The sequence below is a fragment of the Panicum hallii genome, chromosome 6, assembly GCF_002211085.1.
Source record: "Panicum hallii strain FIL2 chromosome 6, PHallii_v3.1, whole genome shotgun sequence".
Taxonomy (NCBI): Eukaryota; Viridiplantae; Streptophyta; class Magnoliopsida; order Poales; family Poaceae; genus Panicum; species Panicum hallii.
Genome location: NC_038047.1, coordinates 3,162,671 through 3,182,978, shown reverse-complemented (window position 1 = coordinate 3,182,978; position 20,308 = coordinate 3,162,671). Strand labels below are relative to the sequence as shown.

The following is a 20,308-nucleotide window of genomic DNA, read 5'->3' as shown; positions in this document are numbered from 1 at the left end:
AACGTACGTCTTTATTAACTTTTCCATTCAAATATAAAAGAGGCTTACACTATACTATATTTGTTGTGAGCCGATGCCTATGGAGTATGGTCAATTGGAATCTACTGCGGGTGCAGCTGCTTGATGATTGAACTCCATGCATGCATGGTTTGATCAATCGATTGTTGGATGGGGACGCACGCCAGCAGCGGTCAGATTCTATGCCCACTGTCACAGCTCCAGTAGCTAGCAGCAGCATATTTTCCACACACTTGGCTGGTGCCATTTGAGCATATGCTAGTGTCGGTGTTTAACCGGCTGCCCACCGAGGGCTATGCTCAAAATGGTAAGTTTTAGGTGAGGAGATGCCGAGATCAAGAACTCGAAAGTGTAAGAAACACAAGACTTAGACAGGTTCGGGCCGCACGGAGCGTAACACCCTACGTCCTGTATGGTTTGTATTGCCTTTGATGTAGAATGACCTAATGATCTTCTGTTTTTTGAGAGGGGTCCCTGACCTCCCTTATATATCCGAGAGGCCAGGGTTACAAAGATACTAACCAATATCAGCTGAGGAATCGTAGCAGAACATATCTCGAGTAGATTCCCCCTGTATCGGTTAGCCTTATCTCTTATTTAAACGGAATAAATAAGAGATAAATAAGATGAATAAGAGATAAGACGGACTTAATCTCTTAGACTTCTTTAAACTACGTTATGTGCCCAGCCCGGTGGCCCCGGGTCTGACAAGCCCCCGAGCTCTTCGTAGCTGAGTACTGCAGGCTTATCGAGTACTTTCGAAACAGTCTTCGACTTCTTCTGAAGCTTCGTCTTGAAGTCCTTCTTCGAGTAATTGCTTGGCTGCATTGAAGCTATGAGGTGCTTATGCCCCGAATTTTATTTTTGATATGGTGTGCGATTTGAAAAATCGCACTCCATATGGAGTAGCCACCGAGTCTTAGGTTGAATCGGAGAATCAGGCTGAGGGTCCCATTAGTCTGTAATCCTTCTTATTCTTCAAAGAAATTTGAAAAATAAGTAGTCGATGCCACGTACCCCGCAGCCCCCGAGCCTTAAATCCAAATACCACAAATATGGAGATAAGGATCTAAAAACCGTGGCATTGGTGTTACTCTGGAATTCTGAGAAAAACTCTTCGCCTCTGCATAGTGAAATTAAGCCTCCCGCTGGTTTATTTAACCGTGCGGTGGCTTAGAGTTTCTTCTGCACTCTCAGTCTTCATATGAGTCGTCTTCGAGTAGTTTTACGGCGTCCAGCCCCCGAGCTTACAAGCCAGGAGAGCCGAATGAGTCATGTCGAGTAGTGCGCATCGCCCGGCCCCCGAGCCTGGGAACTAGCGAAACTGCGATGGCACGCCGCGCTGCCTGGAGGGTTGTTGCTAAATCTTGACCTGAAAAAAATGCACATATTATGTAGCATAATGCGAAGATACCGAGTAGTACTCAATAATAATATAAATACATCAAAATTTATTCGGTGTAAAAATTTCGCGTCTTGCTCTTGCTAGGCCATGTAATTTCCCCGGTCAGTTAGCCTGTTACGTTTAAGCACCTGATCCCTGATGGCCGTAGACCATAGCGTAGGGAGCTTAGCCGCATGCACGCGTAGGAGCATAGGCTTACAGAAGAGTCGAGGTTTCACGGATTAAGACGTGTGCTACCCGAGTACTTTAGCAACCGTTAAGAGAAGACAAAGAAGTCGTCATGCGACAAAGAGGATGCGCAGTGCTCAAAGATAGTCGGCGAAGTGTAGCTCTGGAGGGTTTCATGCCCATCGAGAGTCGTACACGGACAAGTAATCGATCATGGTGTAGCCCCCGAGGGTTTCATGCCCGTCGAGAGGCGTACCAAAAAAGGTAGCCGATCTTGTGAAGAACAAGTCGGAAAAAGGTATAAATCACTTAGCTTGATTTGTGGACGAATGTCGACGAAGCCGTGGAGCTCGTTGATGAAGCTGCGATGATTTGTTGATGAAGCTCGACTAGTTGGAACCGATTCCGACTAGTTTTCAAGTCGAGATGAGTAGTTGATGTAGTCGTCGGCGAGCTGCCGATCGTCCTCGCGAAGTCGAAGTAGTCGAACACGTTGCTGCCGCGCGCGGACATTGCGGCACAAGCCGAAGTTGAGCCGGGTCGTCGAGGTCGACGGCCACGGTGCATCGACGCTGCAGCGCAAGGTGAAGTCGAGCTGAGTAGTCGAGATCGATGTAGCCGTTCGCTGAAGAATCCGATCTTGAACTCGATGAATCGATTCGTCGATGCACATGCGTGAAGGTAGCAATCCACCACCTGGTGAACTAGAAAGATGCCATCGAGTTCGCCGGCGGATCTTCGACGCACTCCCCTACCTGTCGGTGTTTAATCGGCTGCCCACCGAGGGATATACCCAATGTGGTAAGTTTTGGGTGAGGAGACGCCGAGATCAAGAACTCGAAGGTGCAAGGAACACAAGACTTAGACAGGTTCGGGCCGCACGGAGCGTAACACCCTACGTCCTGTATGATTTGTATTGCCTTTGATGTAGAATGACCTAATGATCTTCTGTTTTTTGAGAGGGGTCCCTGACCTCCCTTATATATCCGAAAGGCCAGGGTTACAAAGATACTAACCAATACCAGCTGAGGAATCGTACCAGAACATATCTCGAGTAGATTCCCCCTGTATCGGTTAGCCTTATATCTTATTTAAACGAAATAAATAAGAGATAAATAAGATAAATAAGAGATAAGACGGACTTAATCTCTTAGACCTCTTTAAACTACGTTATGTGCCCAGCCCGGTGGCCCCGGGTCTGACACTAGTTCTGTTCCATCTGCTTCTGCTGGCACGCATCCTGATCATTGCTGCGAGATGCTCGTCATCTGATCTTTTTGGGCAACGTACTCAACCATGATAATAACAGAAGCAGCTCAATGTGTGTGGTAGTTTTGTAACAGTTACATGTTTTGAGTTCAAACACTCAACATGCAAATATGCTTGAACAGGGCAGTAATTCATGCACAAATCCATGTTGCATTTGAGAAAAGTGTTTTGAGTAGAAGCTGTACTGTACTGTTGTGTCTTCTGCTGTAGCCTGTAGGCTCAGTGTATGTGGCTGGGAAAACAGTTGCATGTTTGCAAGCTACTGCTCGTGATGAATGCCGCATTGCCTGTGCTGCATGACCTACCATGTGCAATGTCTTGATTGCTACCCTTTCAGTTAATAGTGTCAGTTGGGGGTTAGTTGATGCCTTCAACGCCTTCCATGGCCAAGCAGTTAGCTGCTAACAGATTCACACTGAGTTACCAATGCTTCCTCCTGTTTTTATCACTTCCTTCTGAGAACTTCTAATTCAATAAACTCCAGTACCGCATTAATGAAAAAAATGAGAACTTTTCTGAATAACAAAAAGTAAGAACTATTCTCTTTGTTAATAAATGGCTCATCCATGATGAGCAAATATTCGTTAACAATTTTCGTTCTTTTCCCTGACCTTATTTGTTTGTTAAAAATATGAAAATTCTTATGAGGGCCTCTCTGCAAAACTTTGCCCAATTCCAGGGGCTTCTTCATAATTAAAATTGGAAACAGGGGGTCTGTCACTACGTACTAATTCTAGCGTTGCGCTATATAAAGCAGATCCGATCTGGTCGCCAATCATCGTTACAACCGAGAAGAGACCAGGCCAAAGGAAAACAAATCTTATCTTAAAACTTCGAAGCCATGGGTCTGCAGGTACACGGCTCACTCCATTATCTGTTACGGTCTTGTTATCCATCTAATCATCTTCATGATGTGTTCTTCTTATGATTTGGTTCTGAATTCCCAGTTCCGTTTATATTCTTGCACTGTAACTGACTGTGTCGGTAGGAGCTCCGTTAGATTATCCAGTGAACCGATCTAGACTTGGGAATCCGATACTGCATAGTCTAAATTTCAGTCCAGATTTGTATGCGTAGCCAAGATCTGGTGGATTCAGACAGTGGATTCTGCAGCACTTGGGATTGTAGATGCTTTGCCCTTTGATGAGCTAAGAGTCCAACGGATTTAGGCTGTCCTGGCTCCTGACTCCTGAGCAGCAGCTATTGTTGAGTTTTCGTGATGCCTTTGGATGTAAGATGGGAAATTCCCAGTTAGTTTACATATAGTGGGATCTCTGCATTTTCTATAATTCTGTCGGAAAATAGTGAGGAAGCACGTGGTTCAAAGATTCACATGAAAGATTAACTTGTCAAATAATTTAGCGTAATATTTAATGGTAGCGTTGTCCCGCATAAACATGACCAGTGAGCTGTATCTCTGTTGCAGGAGGAATTTGAGGAGTATGCTGAGAAGGCGAAAACCTTGCCCGACAGCACGAGCAATGAGAACAAGCTGATCCTTTATGGACTCTACAAGCAGGCCACTGTTGGAGATGTGAATACCTGTAAGTACATAATCAGACAGCTATTTTTGTTTTTCCAGTTTCTCTTTGTAAGTTTGTAGTGGATGAAATTCTTAGTTTGCACAAACCCAATTTATTGTAGTGCCATGGTTCAATACTATTCCTAGCATGGATAGTGTGTAACTTTGTGTCATCATAATTCCGCAGAAGTTTGACAATTTAAAGATCCAAATATTGGTGATAATGCAATTTTGAGACTGAACATAAAAGTATAAAAATAAGGGAAAACTCCTATAGCAACCAAACAGAACAATAAACAATAAATTGAATCTATTTGATATAATCTCCTTTTATTTCTTCCTAGGTTTAGAATTTAAATTTCAACAACAGTTTTGGGATGCGTTACGTAGGACATAGAAACAAAAAGTTATGCAAGCTAGTGGATCACCCAACTGCAGTTCCTTATTAGTTATCGGTATCTTGAATCCAATAGTGTTGGATGGGAGAACCAAATGGTGGGGATGTAATAGATGCTAACGCAATCAACTAATATTGAAGCACAGTTTTCTAAGCCCTATTCTGCACCGGCAAGAATAGATGTGCCCTATTCTGCACATCTATTCAGTGAAGAAATTTTGCTGCACTGAGCTGCTGATGAATGATAAACTCATGTTCATAGTGCACATCTATTCAATGCTTCAATTCATTTACATGCATATTTTTTTGGCTTTCTATGCAAAATAGGTGACGCAATGATAGTCTAGATCTTATTTATACAGATTCATGGCCATGTTTCACTTGTAACTAAGTCACAATTATGCTCCACCTGTGTTGTAATAAATGAAGTTCTAGTCAGTTCTACATCTGAATTTAATCTGCTGCTATTAACACCTCACAGGATGGTGACACTGTCTCGCAGCACTTAGTCTCTTATTGTCATTGTGTTCTTTGTATATCTTTTGTGTTTACGGCAATACTTCTTCAGTTCTTCATCACAACTGTGCTTACATGTTTGTTTATTAATCAATTTCTGAAGCTCGTCCTGGCATATTCAACCAGAGGGAAAGGGCCAAGTGGGATGCATGGAAGGCTGTTGAAGGTTCATATACTTATCTGAGCCTTGTATTTTGGGCAACTTAAATTTTGTTGTCTACCACAATACTAGTGTTTTACAAGAGCACATATATTTAGTAGTAGCATAAGATCGAATGTAGTAATTGCTAAAACTTTGCGATGTTTGCAGGAAAATCCAAGGAAGAGGCAATGAGTGACTACATCACCAAGGTGAAGCAGCTCCAGGAGGAGGCTGCTAGCTCTTAAGTCTCTTAATTGTGACTACATCACCAATGAGTGACCACATCACCAAACAGCTCAGATGAACTCCTATGCCATCTGACGATGAAAACTAGGTCATTTGATCCACTGGGGATGTGAAACATGTACCTGTTTATGTATTGTTTGCCTAAGTTTTCCATCCATCCATCTATCCGTGAAGACTTTTAATCTTCTGTTTTTATGATATCTGCCTGTGTGATACTGAGTTGCATAGTTTACTGGTTTGCAAACAAGTTTGTTTCTGATACAAATCTAAGCAGACAAAATAACAGTAGGGAAGTCTGCCGAAGTTAAAATCATAAGAGCAAAACTACTGATTAGAAGCAAAACAATGAGCTTAATCTAACTATATATTAGGTTCGTAGCACTGTAATGATCATATACTCCTGTGGGTATGTTCTTCTATACATGCTTTTTTTTTTCTCATCTGGCATACTGAATGCCAAGAAACAAGACACTGCCCTGTAAAGCATGACATGTTCAGAAGTATTCATATCCCCAAGCTTTCCCGCCGGAGAAGAGGTTGAGGCAGAGCACGCACGCGACCAGCAGCACAGCTGGGATCCACCAGCTGCCGCCGCCGTCGGAGAACATGGCGCACAGCACCAGGCACAGCAGCAGCAGCATGTAGAAACCCAGCCCGGTGCCGCCGCCGCCGCCACCGCCCCACTCACCACCGAAGCCGCCGCCGCCGTACCCTCTGTCCGGCCGGTAGTAGTATATGCCGGTGAAGTAGGCCGCCACCAGCAGGAGGAGCGCGGTGAGCATGATGTTCTGGATCAGGAACATGACCACCACCAGCGCCACGGGCACCAGCACCACCTCGCTCCGGCTGCCGGCGACGCCCAGGGCGAGCAGCAGCAGCCCGGCGCCGAGGACCAGGAGCACGGCGTTGTCCGTCACCGTCTCCTGCACCTCGGCCACCTGCTCGTACCACCCCATCAGGGTCTCCTGGCAGATGACCCACCCCAGGGCCACCACGATGAGGAGCGGCACCACCGGCGACGGCCCCCGGCTCGCCGCCCACGCCGGCGACCCGCCCGGGCTTCCCCAGTAGCTCATGATCACTACCTCTACTGTTCTACTGATGTATCTGAAGATGATTTTTTTTTTTTGCTGACCTATGCAACAGCAGATTTACTTGTTGCCAATGGCAATGCAAGCCTGATCAGTCCTGGTATATATGGATGCATGCTCATCCTGTTCCAACTAATTTTAACCACCTGCTTTTTGTATATGTAAAGCTGATGTGTATCTGTCTGGATTGTAGTTAGGGCAGGAGCCAACTTTGATCTGGTAGATGAGCTGATCTCAGAGAAAGATGACACAGAAGACAAGGACTTGCAGGTCAGGTCATTCTCATGCTTAAGTCACAATCCCAAAATAAACTAGGGCTTAATGAGGAAAATGTTCTTTTTATCAACTCCATTAAGACATAAAAGCCGATTGAGTAACTGAAAACGATGGCTGATATCATAAGCCGGACCATGGATCACTTCAACCACAAAAACTGTCAAACCATAGTGGGAGTAGTTATGAGCCTCAGTACAATCACCTTTATTGTAATGTAAGGTAGTGATGAAGCTGACATTGTCGATCACGAGGGAAAATTACGGCTTGTTCAGATTGTCCGCAAAGTTCAGTGAATTATAGCACATCATTTTCTACAGGTCATAAAAAAAGATGATTCTGCTGTAGGTTCTAGAATCTGTGCATGACGATGTATAGATCTTTGAAGTTTGGATTGGACCTTGAGTAGCAGAAACCTTTTGCAAAAATTCTCTATGCTGAGGAGAGCAGCATGACAATGGAAGCATTTCTGCAAAGTGGGCTGTCTTTTGGTAATTAAATTGATTAACTGTCTAAAGAACAGTGAGTGAAGATTAGACTAGCCAATAACCCCATTCATAGTATATTTCCTTTCCCTTTGATATATGGTTTCACTCGGTGTTTCGTGAGATGGAGTACAGCAGCAGTCAGCTGAGCTTCATGTGCACAGCAAAAATTTTGGTTCTGAAGAATGAACAGCCTATTGCAGGCCATACACAAGAAGAGCCCCTACTCCAGCGATGCCGATTACCAAACTTATGATCACTGCAATAGGCGGCAGGGCACCACCGATGGCCTTCCCCGTGGCCGCATCGTACCTGGCAAATCGCTTCTTTGGCGCATTGCATTGTGGGCAACCGTAGTCATCAGGCTGCAAACATACAGAACATGGTTAAAATTCATCAGAAGAAAACTAAAATACAGTTAATTAGACAAAGTGAAAGAAAAGTAAACACTAATTATGTTATTGATTTAGGGAGAGCTATGCATTTGTTACCTGTTCTTCAAAAGGCTTGGGTAGGAAGTATATGTATCCACAATCAAGGCAGATGTGAGTTGCTCTCTCCTGGAAGAAAAAAGGGGTATTTGCAGTTTATAACATACATGCTGAGGCTTCAAGCTGAAGGAGGAAAACAAAGTAGCTAAGGCTATCTTGATCTTGCCTTTTGTGATTCAGTCAACTTCCGTCCAAACCGGGGCGGTGCCGGCCTCTTCGGTAGACGCTTCACATCAACATCGGCGCCTCCCCTGAGATCACTCAAAATGAGACTTTGGGTAACATATACATACAAGAAGAGTCCAAAGTAAACTCCAGGACAATCATGTCACTCAAATTTAGTAATATCAGAAGTCGCATCGCAGCCATACGGTCATATGCCTACCTGCTCACTACAAAGTAGACAGAGTCTGGCTTTGCTTGGATGGCTGTCTTGGTGAACCCCAGCTTGTCTGCAGGCCACAGCTCATCTCCGAAGAAGCTGCTTGTGTACAGCACCTGGTCACCGACTTTCAGACCGGCTCTTGCTGCATTTCCTCCAGACTCCACAGACTAACCCAAGACCAAAACCAATAGTCACTAGTCAGTAGCTGCAACACCAATCTGAATTTGCAATTTCAGTCAATCATACTGAACATGTTGTTTACACTAGATCTTTAGCTTAAAATCATTTCCAAACATTTTGATCACATAGTTTCTCTCTGAAATTTCCATATTCTTGGAAACATCAATTCAGTGCCGAAACTGAAATTTCCAATGGAGGATCATGCCCGGGAGACAAGAACATGAGCTATTCGTGTAATGGAATCAAGGAAAACGCGAGAGAAGAGAGGACTGACAGTGATGACGACGCCACCGCCGGGCTTCTGGCCCAGGGCCAGTCCGAGCGGCTTGTCGACCTCCACCTCGATGTTCTTGGCGGCGGTCGACCGCGCGTTCACCCGCAGCAGCCGCCTCCGCCCGCCGCCTTTCCGGTGGCCGGCCGCCCACCTCGTGTCCACCAGCGACACCCCATGGAAGCCACCGGTCTTCTGCACCATAAGGACATCAGCAATGGCTGCGATCACAGGAAACAAACCAAACGGCAAGAACTGATGCATTCCTACTCACAGTTGATGCCGAGATGACGGAAGGAGGTGCCTGCCGCTGAGCTCTGACAATGGAGCTGCGGTTGGGGAGGGAAGGGGCAGCCACGGAGGAGAGCGTGGCAGCCATGGTGTGGGGCTGCGAGGATGGCGGCAGGGGATGGCTGCCATTAGGTTGGAGGTCAGGACATGCTATCTGTGGCTAAGGCAAGAGTGGTGCTCGTGGCATCTGGCCGTGTGGAAACAGTGAGACTGACACTGACATGTGGGGACCCGATGCCTCCACCTCTTTTCTTTTTCCTTTTTTTTTGGCACGAGATGGCATTACAAGTAGGCTACCAAAGAGCACAAGTCACATGGTGGATCAATAACTCTGAATGCTGATTGCAGGAACTGAAGCTACGCATGATGTAAAAGAAATAACTGCAGGATCTAAGGTTCATATCCAAAACACAACTGCGTTTGTTATACGGTACATAAAATTAGATTCATAAATCATCTGATAGCATCCTGGCTAATTCCTGAAACATGTGTCATCCCATCTACGTAACATCTACCACACCCCTATACAGAAGATGCTCATTGAGAGTAATCATCAGACAGGCTCAACCATCATTGTTCACGCTCCCAATGCAGAATTTAGTTGAGTCAGCTGTCAAAAAAAGGTGTAAGAAATCGAACCAAAAGTGAGAACCATATAATAGAACGAAACAGATGATACAACTGAGATGAGAAAAAAAGGGAGAACAAACCTTATTGAAGGCATCTCTTGATGCAGTTGAATCCTCTCCTTTCTTCAGAAGTTCAATTTGAGCTCTCATGGCATTGTTACTTTCTTCAACCTATGTTGTTAACAGGAAACAACTCACTCAATCTATTCAACATTTTTACCTAAAATCGGAATGCTAGCACAACGATACTAAATCTGACTGCATCTTGTAACATATTTTAGCAACAGAAATTAACATCTGGGGGTAACTTCCGTATACAATACTATAGTCTGACAGTAGCCATCTTGCCACTTGAATTGTGGTGAAACGAACCAAAAATGTTCTTAGTTTCTTTTTCAAGAAAACAATACTGGAACCTTGCTTTGATAATAAACTAAGTTTATCGTAGACATAGTCTGTAAAACCAACACTACCTTTTTCAGTAAACCTGTCAAATGTTCAATTTCATCTTTCTTTGCCCTTGATACCTTTTCTTCGATTTCTTCAATGCTGTTCCTGCAATTGAATGAATTATCATCTGAATAAACTATATTGGGTAACTTTGAACAGAAAGCAAATCAAGAAATGATACATTAAGTTTGCCAAAGGAATATCTTTGTGTCCTTATTAACTAGCTCACAAGCATAAAAGAGAGAGCACTGGATGTGTCATAACCCAGAAATCCCCCCCCCCCCACCCACCCAAAAAAAAAAGGACTCCAAGGTAAAGGATACGTTGCTTACTTCTCTGAAGCTAATACATCCAGATTTTGCTCTTCATCAAAGTCATCTATCTTGTCAAGGGCAGCAGCAACCTAAAAGAATAAGAGTGATGATGTCGCACATCAGAAAATAGAGTACCCCCTACCGTGCACACTCCAAGGTGCTAAGGAGTATTACTTAAAACTGACCTCTTAATTTACCAGGGTTATGACTGTTAGAATTTAAATACCTATTTTCTAGAAACAATACATGGATTTTGTTCTAATCCCAGGTGTCCCTAACGGCCTAGCTTTCCTGAAAGCATATCATTGTGAATCAATGGCCATTAACTAGCAGCACATGGTCATAGCCACCTTAAAATTGTCTGCCTCATTTTCTCTATTGCTGTCCCAGAGACTAAAATGCTAAAACCCATTCACTCTCATGTCCAATTTGTGAGAAGATACCAAGTGCACAGCCTTTGCACTTCACCTTGCTGAGGAATCAATCTACTGCATTTGCTTCTCTGTTAAATTGGAAATGGGCCAATGGGGTTATGTGCTAGCCTAATATGCCATTAAGAGCAAGAATAATGCCTTCTTAAAAGAAACGGAGCAAGAATATGTCAAAGAAATGAAGTGGAAGAAACAAAAATGCACAAGAATGCAGGGGCACCGGCTAACCTAATACATGATGTGGGACCATTAGTTTATGACTGCTGGATCGACAAAATCAGTTGCTGAGGCTGAACATCTGAATGGTAATCTTTGTCATTCTACCACTGAAGGCAGATGATAAGATGCATTTGAATTAAGGATCTAACAACAGATAGTACAGTTTTACCCCTTTGTGAATGATACAACCATATACTTTGTGGTGCAAAACCAAATCCTAACCAGCCCACCCCACTGAATTTAAAAGAATCCCCACAGTAAATGGTAGGTAAGAGCTCCTTTTACATTTGTAGTGCTGTTGTAAGCATAAACGCAGAAATGGTACATGTCCCACAAAACTCTTAATAAACTAGAAAAAAAACTCTGTTGAAAATCCACAAACTGTGCTAAATATGCTGTTAAGATGGTTGGGAACACAGAGATTTCAAAATTACCCGTCTTTCTTGGCAGACTTCGTCAAACTCCTCCTGCAGTATGAAGAAACAAAATATGATAGACATTGGATTCACTACAGTGCGCGCACATGCAAGAAAGGAAGACAAATATATACTAACAGCAACAGGCTTGGCAAACATAACAGAAGCAATATCTGTATTGTAATTCAATAATGCATGAGTATATACAAGATACAAATTGTTAGCTGTGCAAGTCGGGCAGCAGAAAACATTGTGACTGACAGCAAGTCAGCAACAGAGAGACAAAAAGGTTATAGAATAAGGCAGACATTAGCAAGTCAGCTCGAAACATTGAGGCACTGTATAATAAACAGTTAACATAACATAATTACATAATCATTATCTCAGATTATGTTTTTATCACTGGAGTGTCCTTGTTAGTTGTTAGTTGCTAATTGCACTATGAACTATGAAAGGGAGGTGCACATAAGAAAACTAATGCAGCAAAGTTGTGTGAAAAATCTAAATTGTAGAATTACATGTATTTGAAACACTGTTAATCTGATATTATTCAGGAAGGGGACCCTTCAGGAATTGTGGGAGTGATGAAAATGGGGGCTGATACGAGTTGAAAGAAACATTTATTGTTCAAGGTAAAGCTAGATCCTCCCAGATTGCCACCGTATGCAATTGCAGATATCCAAATTTCCTTAGAAAGTTAGTGTGCAATTCAGTCTTTAACTCATATTTTTCAAAAGAGCATTCAATTCCTCCTTTATAACAGGGTAACAGAAAACAGCCCAGAACAAAAAAGGGTACCTCTATGTTGGCATGCATAGCCTTCATCACCTGAAAAAAACACACAAAAAAAATGAATAACTCTACAGGAAACACACTAGCCGGATACGAAAACTGAACTTTGCACGCGATTGAAATTAGCAGGCATTACCAGGATCAACTAATTCGCAAGCTATTTGTAAACCCTAACTAGTGGATAGGGAATACTATTCTGGAGTAGATGAGGAGACTCACGCGGGTGAGCATTCGGTACAGACGCTCCCTCTCGGCATCCGTGAACGACGGGAAAGCCCTGTTGACAACCTGAAACGCCGCAGTAGCACGATTCCGTCAACTAATGCACCACGGGAGACTGAAAAAAATTGAATCCCCATCCAGGATCCGAGCTCTTGGAACCGAGGAAAGGGACGGGGGAGCGCGCGAACGAAACCGTTAATTTACCTCGCGGGAGCATGCAGTGAGGAGGCACTTGGAAGCGCTCTTGAACGACTTTTGGAGGATGTCGAACCTCCCCGGCGCCGCGGGGTCCATCGTTGGCGGACTCCGGCGAGGAAGAAACGGTGGGAGGAAGCTGCTGCTGTGGGGGGGGCGCCGACAGGGGGGATGACGCGGCGGAGGAGCGCGGCAACAATGGCGGCTTGGCTCGCCGCGGAGGGAGGATGAAGAGAGTCGGCGACGGGCGACGGCGAGACTTTTTCGAATTCGGAGAGCGGCGAAATGGTTGCTTGCTTTGGAATCGGACGTGGGGAAGGGGCGAATGGGCTAGTAGTTGGGCTGTATCGAGATGGACCCAAGTAGCATTGGGCCCAAATGAACACATTCGGCACGAAAAGGCTTTTGAACGGCCCGTTTGGTGTCAGGGCGGAGAGATGGACCGGGCCCTCTGCACCCCCTCCCAAAAAAATGAGACTCAGAGACGCACCTGGCAGGGCAGGTAGAGGTATACATCTGTCACAGTAGAGATACACATGTCATTATCATAAATCAGAAGAAAGGATGTTAAGAACAGACGCGTCAGACACAAGGCACGTGCATATTTGTCTGTACGATTCAGCGTACATGCTGTCACTCATAGCCGATCAGTCAGTTCAAGCTCTCGCAGTCTCGCTTTAGGTTCAGGACCCAAACAACAAATACAGTCACAATGTTACAAGTCTTCCGCAAGCCACATTTGAGCTAGAACCAAACGTTTCTGGCTTTCTGCAGCAAACAAAAACCAGGCAGCTATATGGAAAAACATTGACATGTCCTGCCATTCTGGATTAACTGATTAAGTCATTTAGGCAAGAAACAATCTACCAAGATGTACAAAGTCTTTTGCTCAGGCCAGTCAAAAAGTATTCGTCGCAAAATGTTGCACCATCAAAAGTTCAAAGTAAATGGCCCAAGGTGATGGCATCATATGTGCAGGTCAACATCATCTATATATGCTACAACACCTTTGGGGTGTACACTCCATATACAGATCATTCAGTACAAAAGCAAAGGCATCCATTCAACCCTTTTTTGTCTCTGCTACCTCCGAGCCGACCAGGCAAACATGTCTCTATTCCTGAGCATCTGAAAGTTGATGTATGATAGCCTGCAAGCAATGCATTGAAAGTTTGCTTCAGGAACTGGATACTATCGACAGCAATTGTGCCAAAGCTTAAAAGATTTATTTACCTCAAAAAGTTACATATCCTATTTTAAATGTATTTCATCCCAGCAATTCTTATCCGCCTTGATATCAGGTACTGGGCAAGAGAGTACATAGCTCCTAGCAATCCTAACACCCGAATAGTAAGTATGTCTGTCATTATAATCGAGGGCAAGTTGAGAGGTAGAGTCAACAGTAGCTTTGCATCTGTCTGTCTGACATAATCCCACATGAAGCGGTTGAAGAGAATGTGATTGGGTAATGTCAGAACAAGAAGAGCGACATTTTTCACAGCGAATAGCCAGCCTGGGCCCCCAATATCAAGAGCCCATCCTCCATTGCCAGGCCAAGTCTCCTCCCATATCCTATACAATGCTGTCAATAGCAAATACCCAGAAATAGAAATTGTTACAGGGAAATAGCGCTGCCTGTCACCAAATCCTGCAAAGATATCTGAATCCTGGTTCAAAAGCAGAAGGATGGGTGCTAGGAAGAAGATAGCACGGTTCGAGCCACCAGTCAGGGTTATATTGAGAACAAGGCAGATGATGAAGCACAGCACAGTAGAAACATTGCCAATCGCAGGCATCCAAGCTGCCTCAGCTGCCAATCTCTTGATGGTGAATGTTGGTGCAGCATGAGCTCTACGTTGCTGGAGCAGCCTTGCTTTGGGTGGGAAGGCAGAGCTCCGACTAGATGGGCCATGTGTTACGCCTCTGTCTGCAGCCTTGTCACGCAGTAGCAAAGCCAGTTCAAACTTAATCTCCAATGCAATGATCATGAAAATAGCAGCATAGAGACCCAAAAGTGACATTCTTGCCCCTTCTACAGCCAACATGTTGGTGAACTTCTCTGCTTCATCCTCATCTGCAAAATTTTTGGCTCTTAATTGTCCTTCAAGCAGATAGGTGACTGGGAACAAAGCTACCAAGAAAGAGAACACCCATGGCAAAACCCTTGTGCTGGATTCAGAAGGGAGATGGGTGAATACAACGAAGACTGCCGCAGAGACAATTGTTGCAACAAGAAGAGGATACAGAACAACTGCCTGGAAGAAGTACTGAACACATATATAGATGCCTAGTGTGACCCCAACCGCCACTCCATACAAAGCCCTCAACTCAACAACATACTTCACTGGGATGATGGATGTAACTGCCGCTAATGTAAGTACCACAGTTGTGATGAGCAGCCATGATGGCCACGTGGGCTTTGATGCTACAAACCCATATATTGAAGTGTCATCATCAGTTAAATGTGCTGCTGAGATTAATTGTGAATGGTATACCCATGATAGCTTAATAGGAGGCTGCATAATAACAAAGAGAAGGCCTGTAGCCACAACAAGGACCAGGAATCTCTTTGCTGACTGCAAGGAAATATTGAAATATGATCAATTGGTGCAGCACCAAAAGAATTTGTAAGATGAAGACTGGTACAGAGCCAACAGTAACATAAGAAAGGGAAAACACAATGTATTAAACAACGAGATGTATGGTTCAATCATTAACTTGAAGATGCTTTGTGTAAGGAGGAATTACATTCAGTTACAAAAACAAAAGGCAAAAATATTGCTTTTCACAGATTGGTCAGAAAAATACATGGGAAATAACTTGATAACACCACCTCTTGATAAAATCAGAAGTTATGAGGACCGTTTCTAATGTTTGGTTAAGGAAGCAGAACCACAGGTGAGAACGCATAATTAAAATTCCATAGATAACCCTAGAAGTTCAAATTTGAAATTATGGTGCCAAATCCATAATTATTTGTTTGTGCAAGCATTACAGCCATTTCAGGTGACGGATATTTTTTAGCATCATGAAAGTCACATGCTGATCACTGGAATTGAACTGTTCAGTAAAAGATAGTCTAACCTAGAATCCATCGCATGAAGGGATTTAGATGTTCATTCTCTTTTAAGGAAACAAAATAATGTCAGCTATTCAGATTATACGTACCTAATCTTTAAAACCATTAGGTGTTTCAGTTCAAAGTTCAGAATGCGCATCCCATAAATGAACTAATTTTTTTTCTATAACTTTGCTATGTTCATAAAATTGCCAGGAAAGCAAGATAAATTTGAACTTCCAGATTGCAAGTGAGACTTTGATACATTTTTTTCTGACCTTGCATCTAGGAATTTAGCCATGTGGGCCTAAACAAGTGCACATTCTGACAGTCTGACACTAAATATGGCCGCAAGTATGATATCATGTCTTTAAACACATTTATAACTTCTTCTTTTTGAATAGCTTCTATTTCTAGCATTAAGAATGAGTGAATTATCCATAGCGCGAACTCCTAACATCATGCTATAGCTCTGAAAATGAACAGACCTTCACGAGATATTTGTTAAGAATACAAACAATAACAGCAGAGCACAGAAATATCACAAGGTGGTCTAAGAAGATGGTCGGTCTTTTTAACTAGAACAAAGAGGTATCAACCAACTACCTGAACATGAGGGAAGTGGAGAATGACTATCGGGATGCAAGCAACTCCTGTCAACAGAATATACGAACCCAGTAACAGACCATCCGGAGGAGGTCTTCCATTCCACCACTGTAAAGCTTCAAAAATTGTTTCCCGACAGAGCCAGGCAGAAAATGCTATGACAGATGCATGGAAATAAGCTTGCCAGACCTTCATCCTAGCAGTCCCTTTGGAGTTGTCTCTGAAAGAGACAAGCAAGAAGATCTTATCAACTTATAAAATTGGCAGCAGTTTAATCGATACAGCATATGGATGATCCAATAAGAACACTAGAGTTGCAGTGAATACCTGTAAAGAAGTAAAGGGGGAGTAACAGCAAGTAGCAAAACAGCTGAAACCCATATAACTGATCTTGATGTCATAAACAACATTGATAGTTTTGATGAATATAGACAAATCAAGATCCAAGCTGCTTTGGGCCCAATCCTCTGATCAACATATAATCTCCTCACAAGAGCCAAGCCCAAAAAGGTTGTAATCAAAACCATATAACTAGGATAGATGATATCCTCTTCAAATCCAAAGTAATACATGGAGGTATAGTTGAACAATCGGTTCTCGATGTAGCATAGCAACAATGTATGACCAATAAGACCAAGTTCCAGAAGAAAGCGAAGTTTTGTTGGGAGAAGTGCCAAACCAGGAACAGCCATTGCCATGATAACAGCTGCAACAACATACTTAGTGAAGGACTTCAATGGCATGCCAGCAATCCAAATATTCAGATCCCAATAATTATGCACCACGAACCAAAGGACCATCAGGCTTGCAATTGCCACAAAGGTGAAGTATGATGACAAGCTTTTCTTAGTAAAGAACCTTGCAACATAATAGCCAGAAATCATTGGCAGTGGAAGGAACTGCAAAAGAATTAACCAAAAAAGTTAAAACACGGCATGGTCAAAAAAATCAATGACATCGAGCAATTTTTTTTTAAGTCTATACTAGAAAACTCATTTAGGCACTGGTAATGTTGGTGAAATTTTTCACAATTGCAGATACCAGTTGCTATAGAGGAGGCTGCAACATACCATCACAGGGAATCCAATGACTACAGCTCCTGCTCCACTGACTAGCACTGCCAACACTGTAAAAGCCGCTGAGCTAGCCGCATCCCCAACCTTGCCAGCAGCATGTGCTGCGAGGCCCAAAGCGCCACCAAGCATTGTGACCGTGACAAGCAGGTAATTCAGTGGTGGTGGAGCATGAATGTACCTTCCAAACGAGTAGAACACAACTCGCACCTCAAGGCACAGCACCACCACGACCAGTGCAACCAACCCATTCGCGATCCTTATCTGATCCATTGTGCGGGCATCCCTTGTGATCCACCACAGTGCACCCCGAGTGGACGCATAGAGCTGGAACAAGAATGGTATGAAGAACAGCAGCAGCAGTTCACACACACTGCCCCACGAGGTGAAGAGCGTGGCATGATGGGATGCAGCGTGGAACAACACTGGCACGAACAGCAGATACAACGAATGCACACAGCTTTCCAAGGGGCCCAGAATGCCATCACTGTCCTGCACCGAGGCGTCCAGCTTACGGTTATTGAAGCTGGACGGCCGAGGTATGGAGAAGAGCCAGTAGAACACCATGCAGAACGCGGCGAAGTAGTAGGACGCATTGGCCATCCCGACCGCGGACACGAGAGCCCAGGTGAAGAGGGCAGGCGCGGCAATGGGCACGCACGCGAAGAGCAGGCGCTCGAGCGCGGCCACGATGGTGGGGTTCTCGAGCTGGATCCATCGGAACTGCAGCGACGCCCAGACCCCGATGAGGAAGGAGGTCTCGGCGCAGAGGAGCAGCGCGAGGACGGTCAAAGGCAGCGATGCGGCAGCTGCGGAGGAGAGGGAGGCGGAGAAGAAGAAGGCGACGTCGGCCGCGAGCAGCGCCGCCCAAACGGTGAAGAAGGCGCCCTGCCGCAGCTGGAGCGCGTCGAGGAGGTAGGCGGCCGCGAGGCCGATGGCGAGGACGGCGAAGACCGGGAGCCCGCCGAGGTCGAGGAGGAAGGCCGCGGCGGGCACCAGCGCCGCCGCGAGGCGCGCGTTGTGGGCGAACGCCGCGCCCGAGGCGGACGAGGCCGACGCCGCGGCGCCGCCGATGGAGGAGCGGGGCCTGGAGGAGGAGGAGGGGAATGGGACGAGGGGCTTCGGGGAGGAAGTGGAGTTGCGGCGCTCGTGGTGGTGGTGCGGCGCGGGGGACGGCGATGGGGAGCGGGTGGAGAAGGTCGGGGTGGAGAGCGACGGCGAGATGAGGAGGCGCCCGTGGCGGGACGCGGATCCGGAGGACATGCCGGCCGGCGGCAGCGAGATCTAGGTTTTGCGGCGGGCTGACCTGGTGTTGATCCGGTAGTCGGCGACGGCGAGGGGTGCCGGGGAGGGAGGCAGAGACACAGAGAGTGTCTGACCGGTGGCCCCGGATCGGGCTGCATTTTAATGGGCCGGGCTGGGTTTGGACGTGGTGCACGAGGCTTGGCGACGTGAGCTGTGGCTACCGGCGTGTTTGGTTCCACGCCACATCACGCCACGCCTTGGACGCGGGGCCGCCGCAAATGTTAGGGCAGTGCTTGGTTCATTAATAGAATACGGTACGCCATAGTTTTTTAGCTTCCTGCTAGTTATTTTTTCTGCCATAAATATGGCTCTGGATTTTAGCGCCGCATCTTAAGCACCGCTACAGTTGCGGTGTGGCGATCCACGGCTGGGAACCAAGCAGGCCCTATACATGCCTCGATGAGCCTGCACGATAAAGCGAGTTTGCATAGAATACGCGCCTCCGAGTCTAACATATGTACATAGTACATTTGATTTTGGTTGCTTGAGCCACAGCTCAGCTGGGTAAGGTTAACAGCAATGCTAGGATTGTTTTGACTAACAATTTAATATTTGTTAAAAAAATAAAATTAGCTTTTGGTAGTAAGTTTTTCAGCTAACTATTTGACATCGTAAGATTATATGATGGAGAAGAATATAGTGGTTAGTTGCACGTAAGCAAGTTAGCGGAAGTTTTTACGATATCTTTCTATATCCATGTGATTTTACGGATGAAGAAGAGTGGAATAGACTCGCACTTCAAAAATAGGATTCTCCTTGCTCGGAGCAAATTAGCCATAAAAAAATTTATATTATTGGTTCCAAATAAATAAATTTTGCTCGGCTAGAATAATTTTTTTTACAACCTATATTTTTTGGGATTAATTGGATGAATACCATTGTAAATATCTGAGTTTGTAGATATATCATTACAATTCACCTATCTAGATTCATGCTATTACAATTAGTTGTCTACATCTTTAATGCTATTAAGCTCGTGTGCATACTTTGGTATTTCCGTATAGATAAAAATACACTGTGTCTCTTTTATATATCTTAAGTTATGGGTTCTACTTCATTCTCTTTTGTATTCCTTTATTCCCCAATCTAGCACTGCTCCCACCCTCACACGACATGCCACCACCCACGCTAGGAGCTGTGACCGCAGCGGTGAATATCGGCACGGATGTATATCCGGTTGTTGGCCCCTCATCTAGCGCAATCATTGGAAGTGGCGTTCTTTTTTGAGGTGAGGGGTTGCTCTCTGTATAGATAGTTTCTAGTGATGCGGTCTCGGGTTCCACGTCTCACCATGCTCTTAATTCGATCAAAGCATGTGCACATGCTATGGATCATTGTTCTCCCAACATGTCCCAAACATAAAATACCGCCAACGGTCCCAAGATGGGCAAGCAGCATGAGTTGATGCCCAACGACGTGGAGCGCCTTATGCGTCTCGCGTTCAATTG

The 20,308-nt window shown here is 44.8% G+C and overlaps 5 protein-coding genes across 7 annotated transcripts; 1 reads left to right on the top strand and 4 right to left on the bottom strand.

The window, feature by feature from the left end:
• Positions 1 to 3,592: 3,592 nt before the first annotated feature.
• LOC112896751 (acyl-CoA-binding domain-containing protein 1) lies at positions 3,593 to 5,903 on the top strand. The gene is made up of 4 exons (XM_025964877.1): positions 3,593 to 3,713; positions 4,287 to 4,404; positions 5,399 to 5,461; positions 5,606 to 5,903. Exons 1-4 carry the CDS (start codon positions 3,702 to 3,704, stop codon positions 5,680 to 5,682), a joined length of 270 nt encoding a protein of 89 aa, XP_025820662.1. The 5' UTR covers positions 3,593 to 3,701; the 3' UTR covers positions 5,683 to 5,903.
• Positions 5,904 to 6,120: 217 nt separating this feature from the next.
• On the bottom strand, positions 6,121 to 7,430 carry LOC112896749. Its single transcript, XM_025964874.1, has one exon. It carries the CDS (start codon positions 6,757 to 6,759, stop codon positions 6,178 to 6,180), a length of 582 nt encoding a protein of 193 aa, XP_025820659.1. The 5' UTR covers positions 6,760 to 7,430; the 3' UTR covers positions 6,121 to 6,177.
• Positions 7,431 to 7,586: 156 nt separating this feature from the next.
• LOC112896747 (protein MET1, chloroplastic) lies at positions 7,587 to 9,294 on the bottom strand. 2 transcript variants are annotated; one of them, XM_025964872.1, is made up of 6 exons: positions 9,134 to 9,294; positions 8,863 to 9,054; positions 8,409 to 8,575; positions 8,190 to 8,274; positions 8,024 to 8,092; positions 7,587 to 7,897 (listed from the first exon to the last, which is right to left on the bottom strand). In XM_025964872.1, exons 1-6 carry the CDS (start codon positions 9,236 to 9,238, stop codon positions 7,727 to 7,729), a joined length of 789 nt encoding a protein of 262 aa, XP_025820657.1. In that variant the 5' UTR covers positions 9,239 to 9,294; the 3' UTR covers positions 7,587 to 7,726. The 2 variants fall into 2 exon arrangements, with proteins under 2 accessions (XP_025820657.1, XP_025820658.1); XM_025964873.1 differs by having other exon boundaries at positions 8,863 to 9,051; positions 9,134 to 9,289.
• Positions 9,295 to 9,489: 195 nt separating this feature from the next.
• On the bottom strand, positions 9,490 to 13,086 carry LOC112896750. 2 transcript variants are annotated; one of them, XM_025964875.1, is made up of 8 exons: positions 12,828 to 13,086; positions 12,621 to 12,689; positions 12,408 to 12,437; positions 11,628 to 11,660; positions 10,562 to 10,632; positions 10,253 to 10,334; positions 9,861 to 9,950; positions 9,490 to 9,760 (listed from the first exon to the last, which is right to left on the bottom strand). In XM_025964875.1, the coding sequence occupies exons 1-8, from the start codon at positions 12,915 to 12,917 to the stop codon at positions 9,728 to 9,730; spliced, it is 498 nt and encodes a 165-aa protein (XP_025820660.1). In that variant the 5' UTR covers positions 12,918 to 13,086; the 3' UTR covers positions 9,490 to 9,727. The 2 variants fall into 2 exon arrangements, with proteins under 2 accessions (XP_025820660.1, XP_025820661.1); XM_025964876.1 differs by having other exon boundaries at positions 10,253 to 10,328.
• A 525-nt stretch (positions 13,087 to 13,611) lies between these two features.
• LOC112896738 lies at positions 13,612 to 18,930 on the bottom strand. Its single transcript, XM_025964856.1, has 5 exons — positions 17,553 to 18,930; positions 16,810 to 17,381; positions 16,483 to 16,702; positions 14,052 to 15,394; positions 13,612 to 13,968 (listed from the first exon to the last, which is right to left on the bottom strand). The coding sequence occupies exons 1-4, from the start codon at positions 18,816 to 18,818 to the stop codon at positions 14,075 to 14,077; spliced, it is 3,378 nt and encodes a 1,125-aa protein (XP_025820641.1). The 5' UTR covers positions 18,819 to 18,930; the 3' UTR covers positions 13,612 to 13,968; positions 14,052 to 14,074.
• Between the last annotated feature and the right edge of the window lie 1,378 nt (positions 18,931 to 20,308).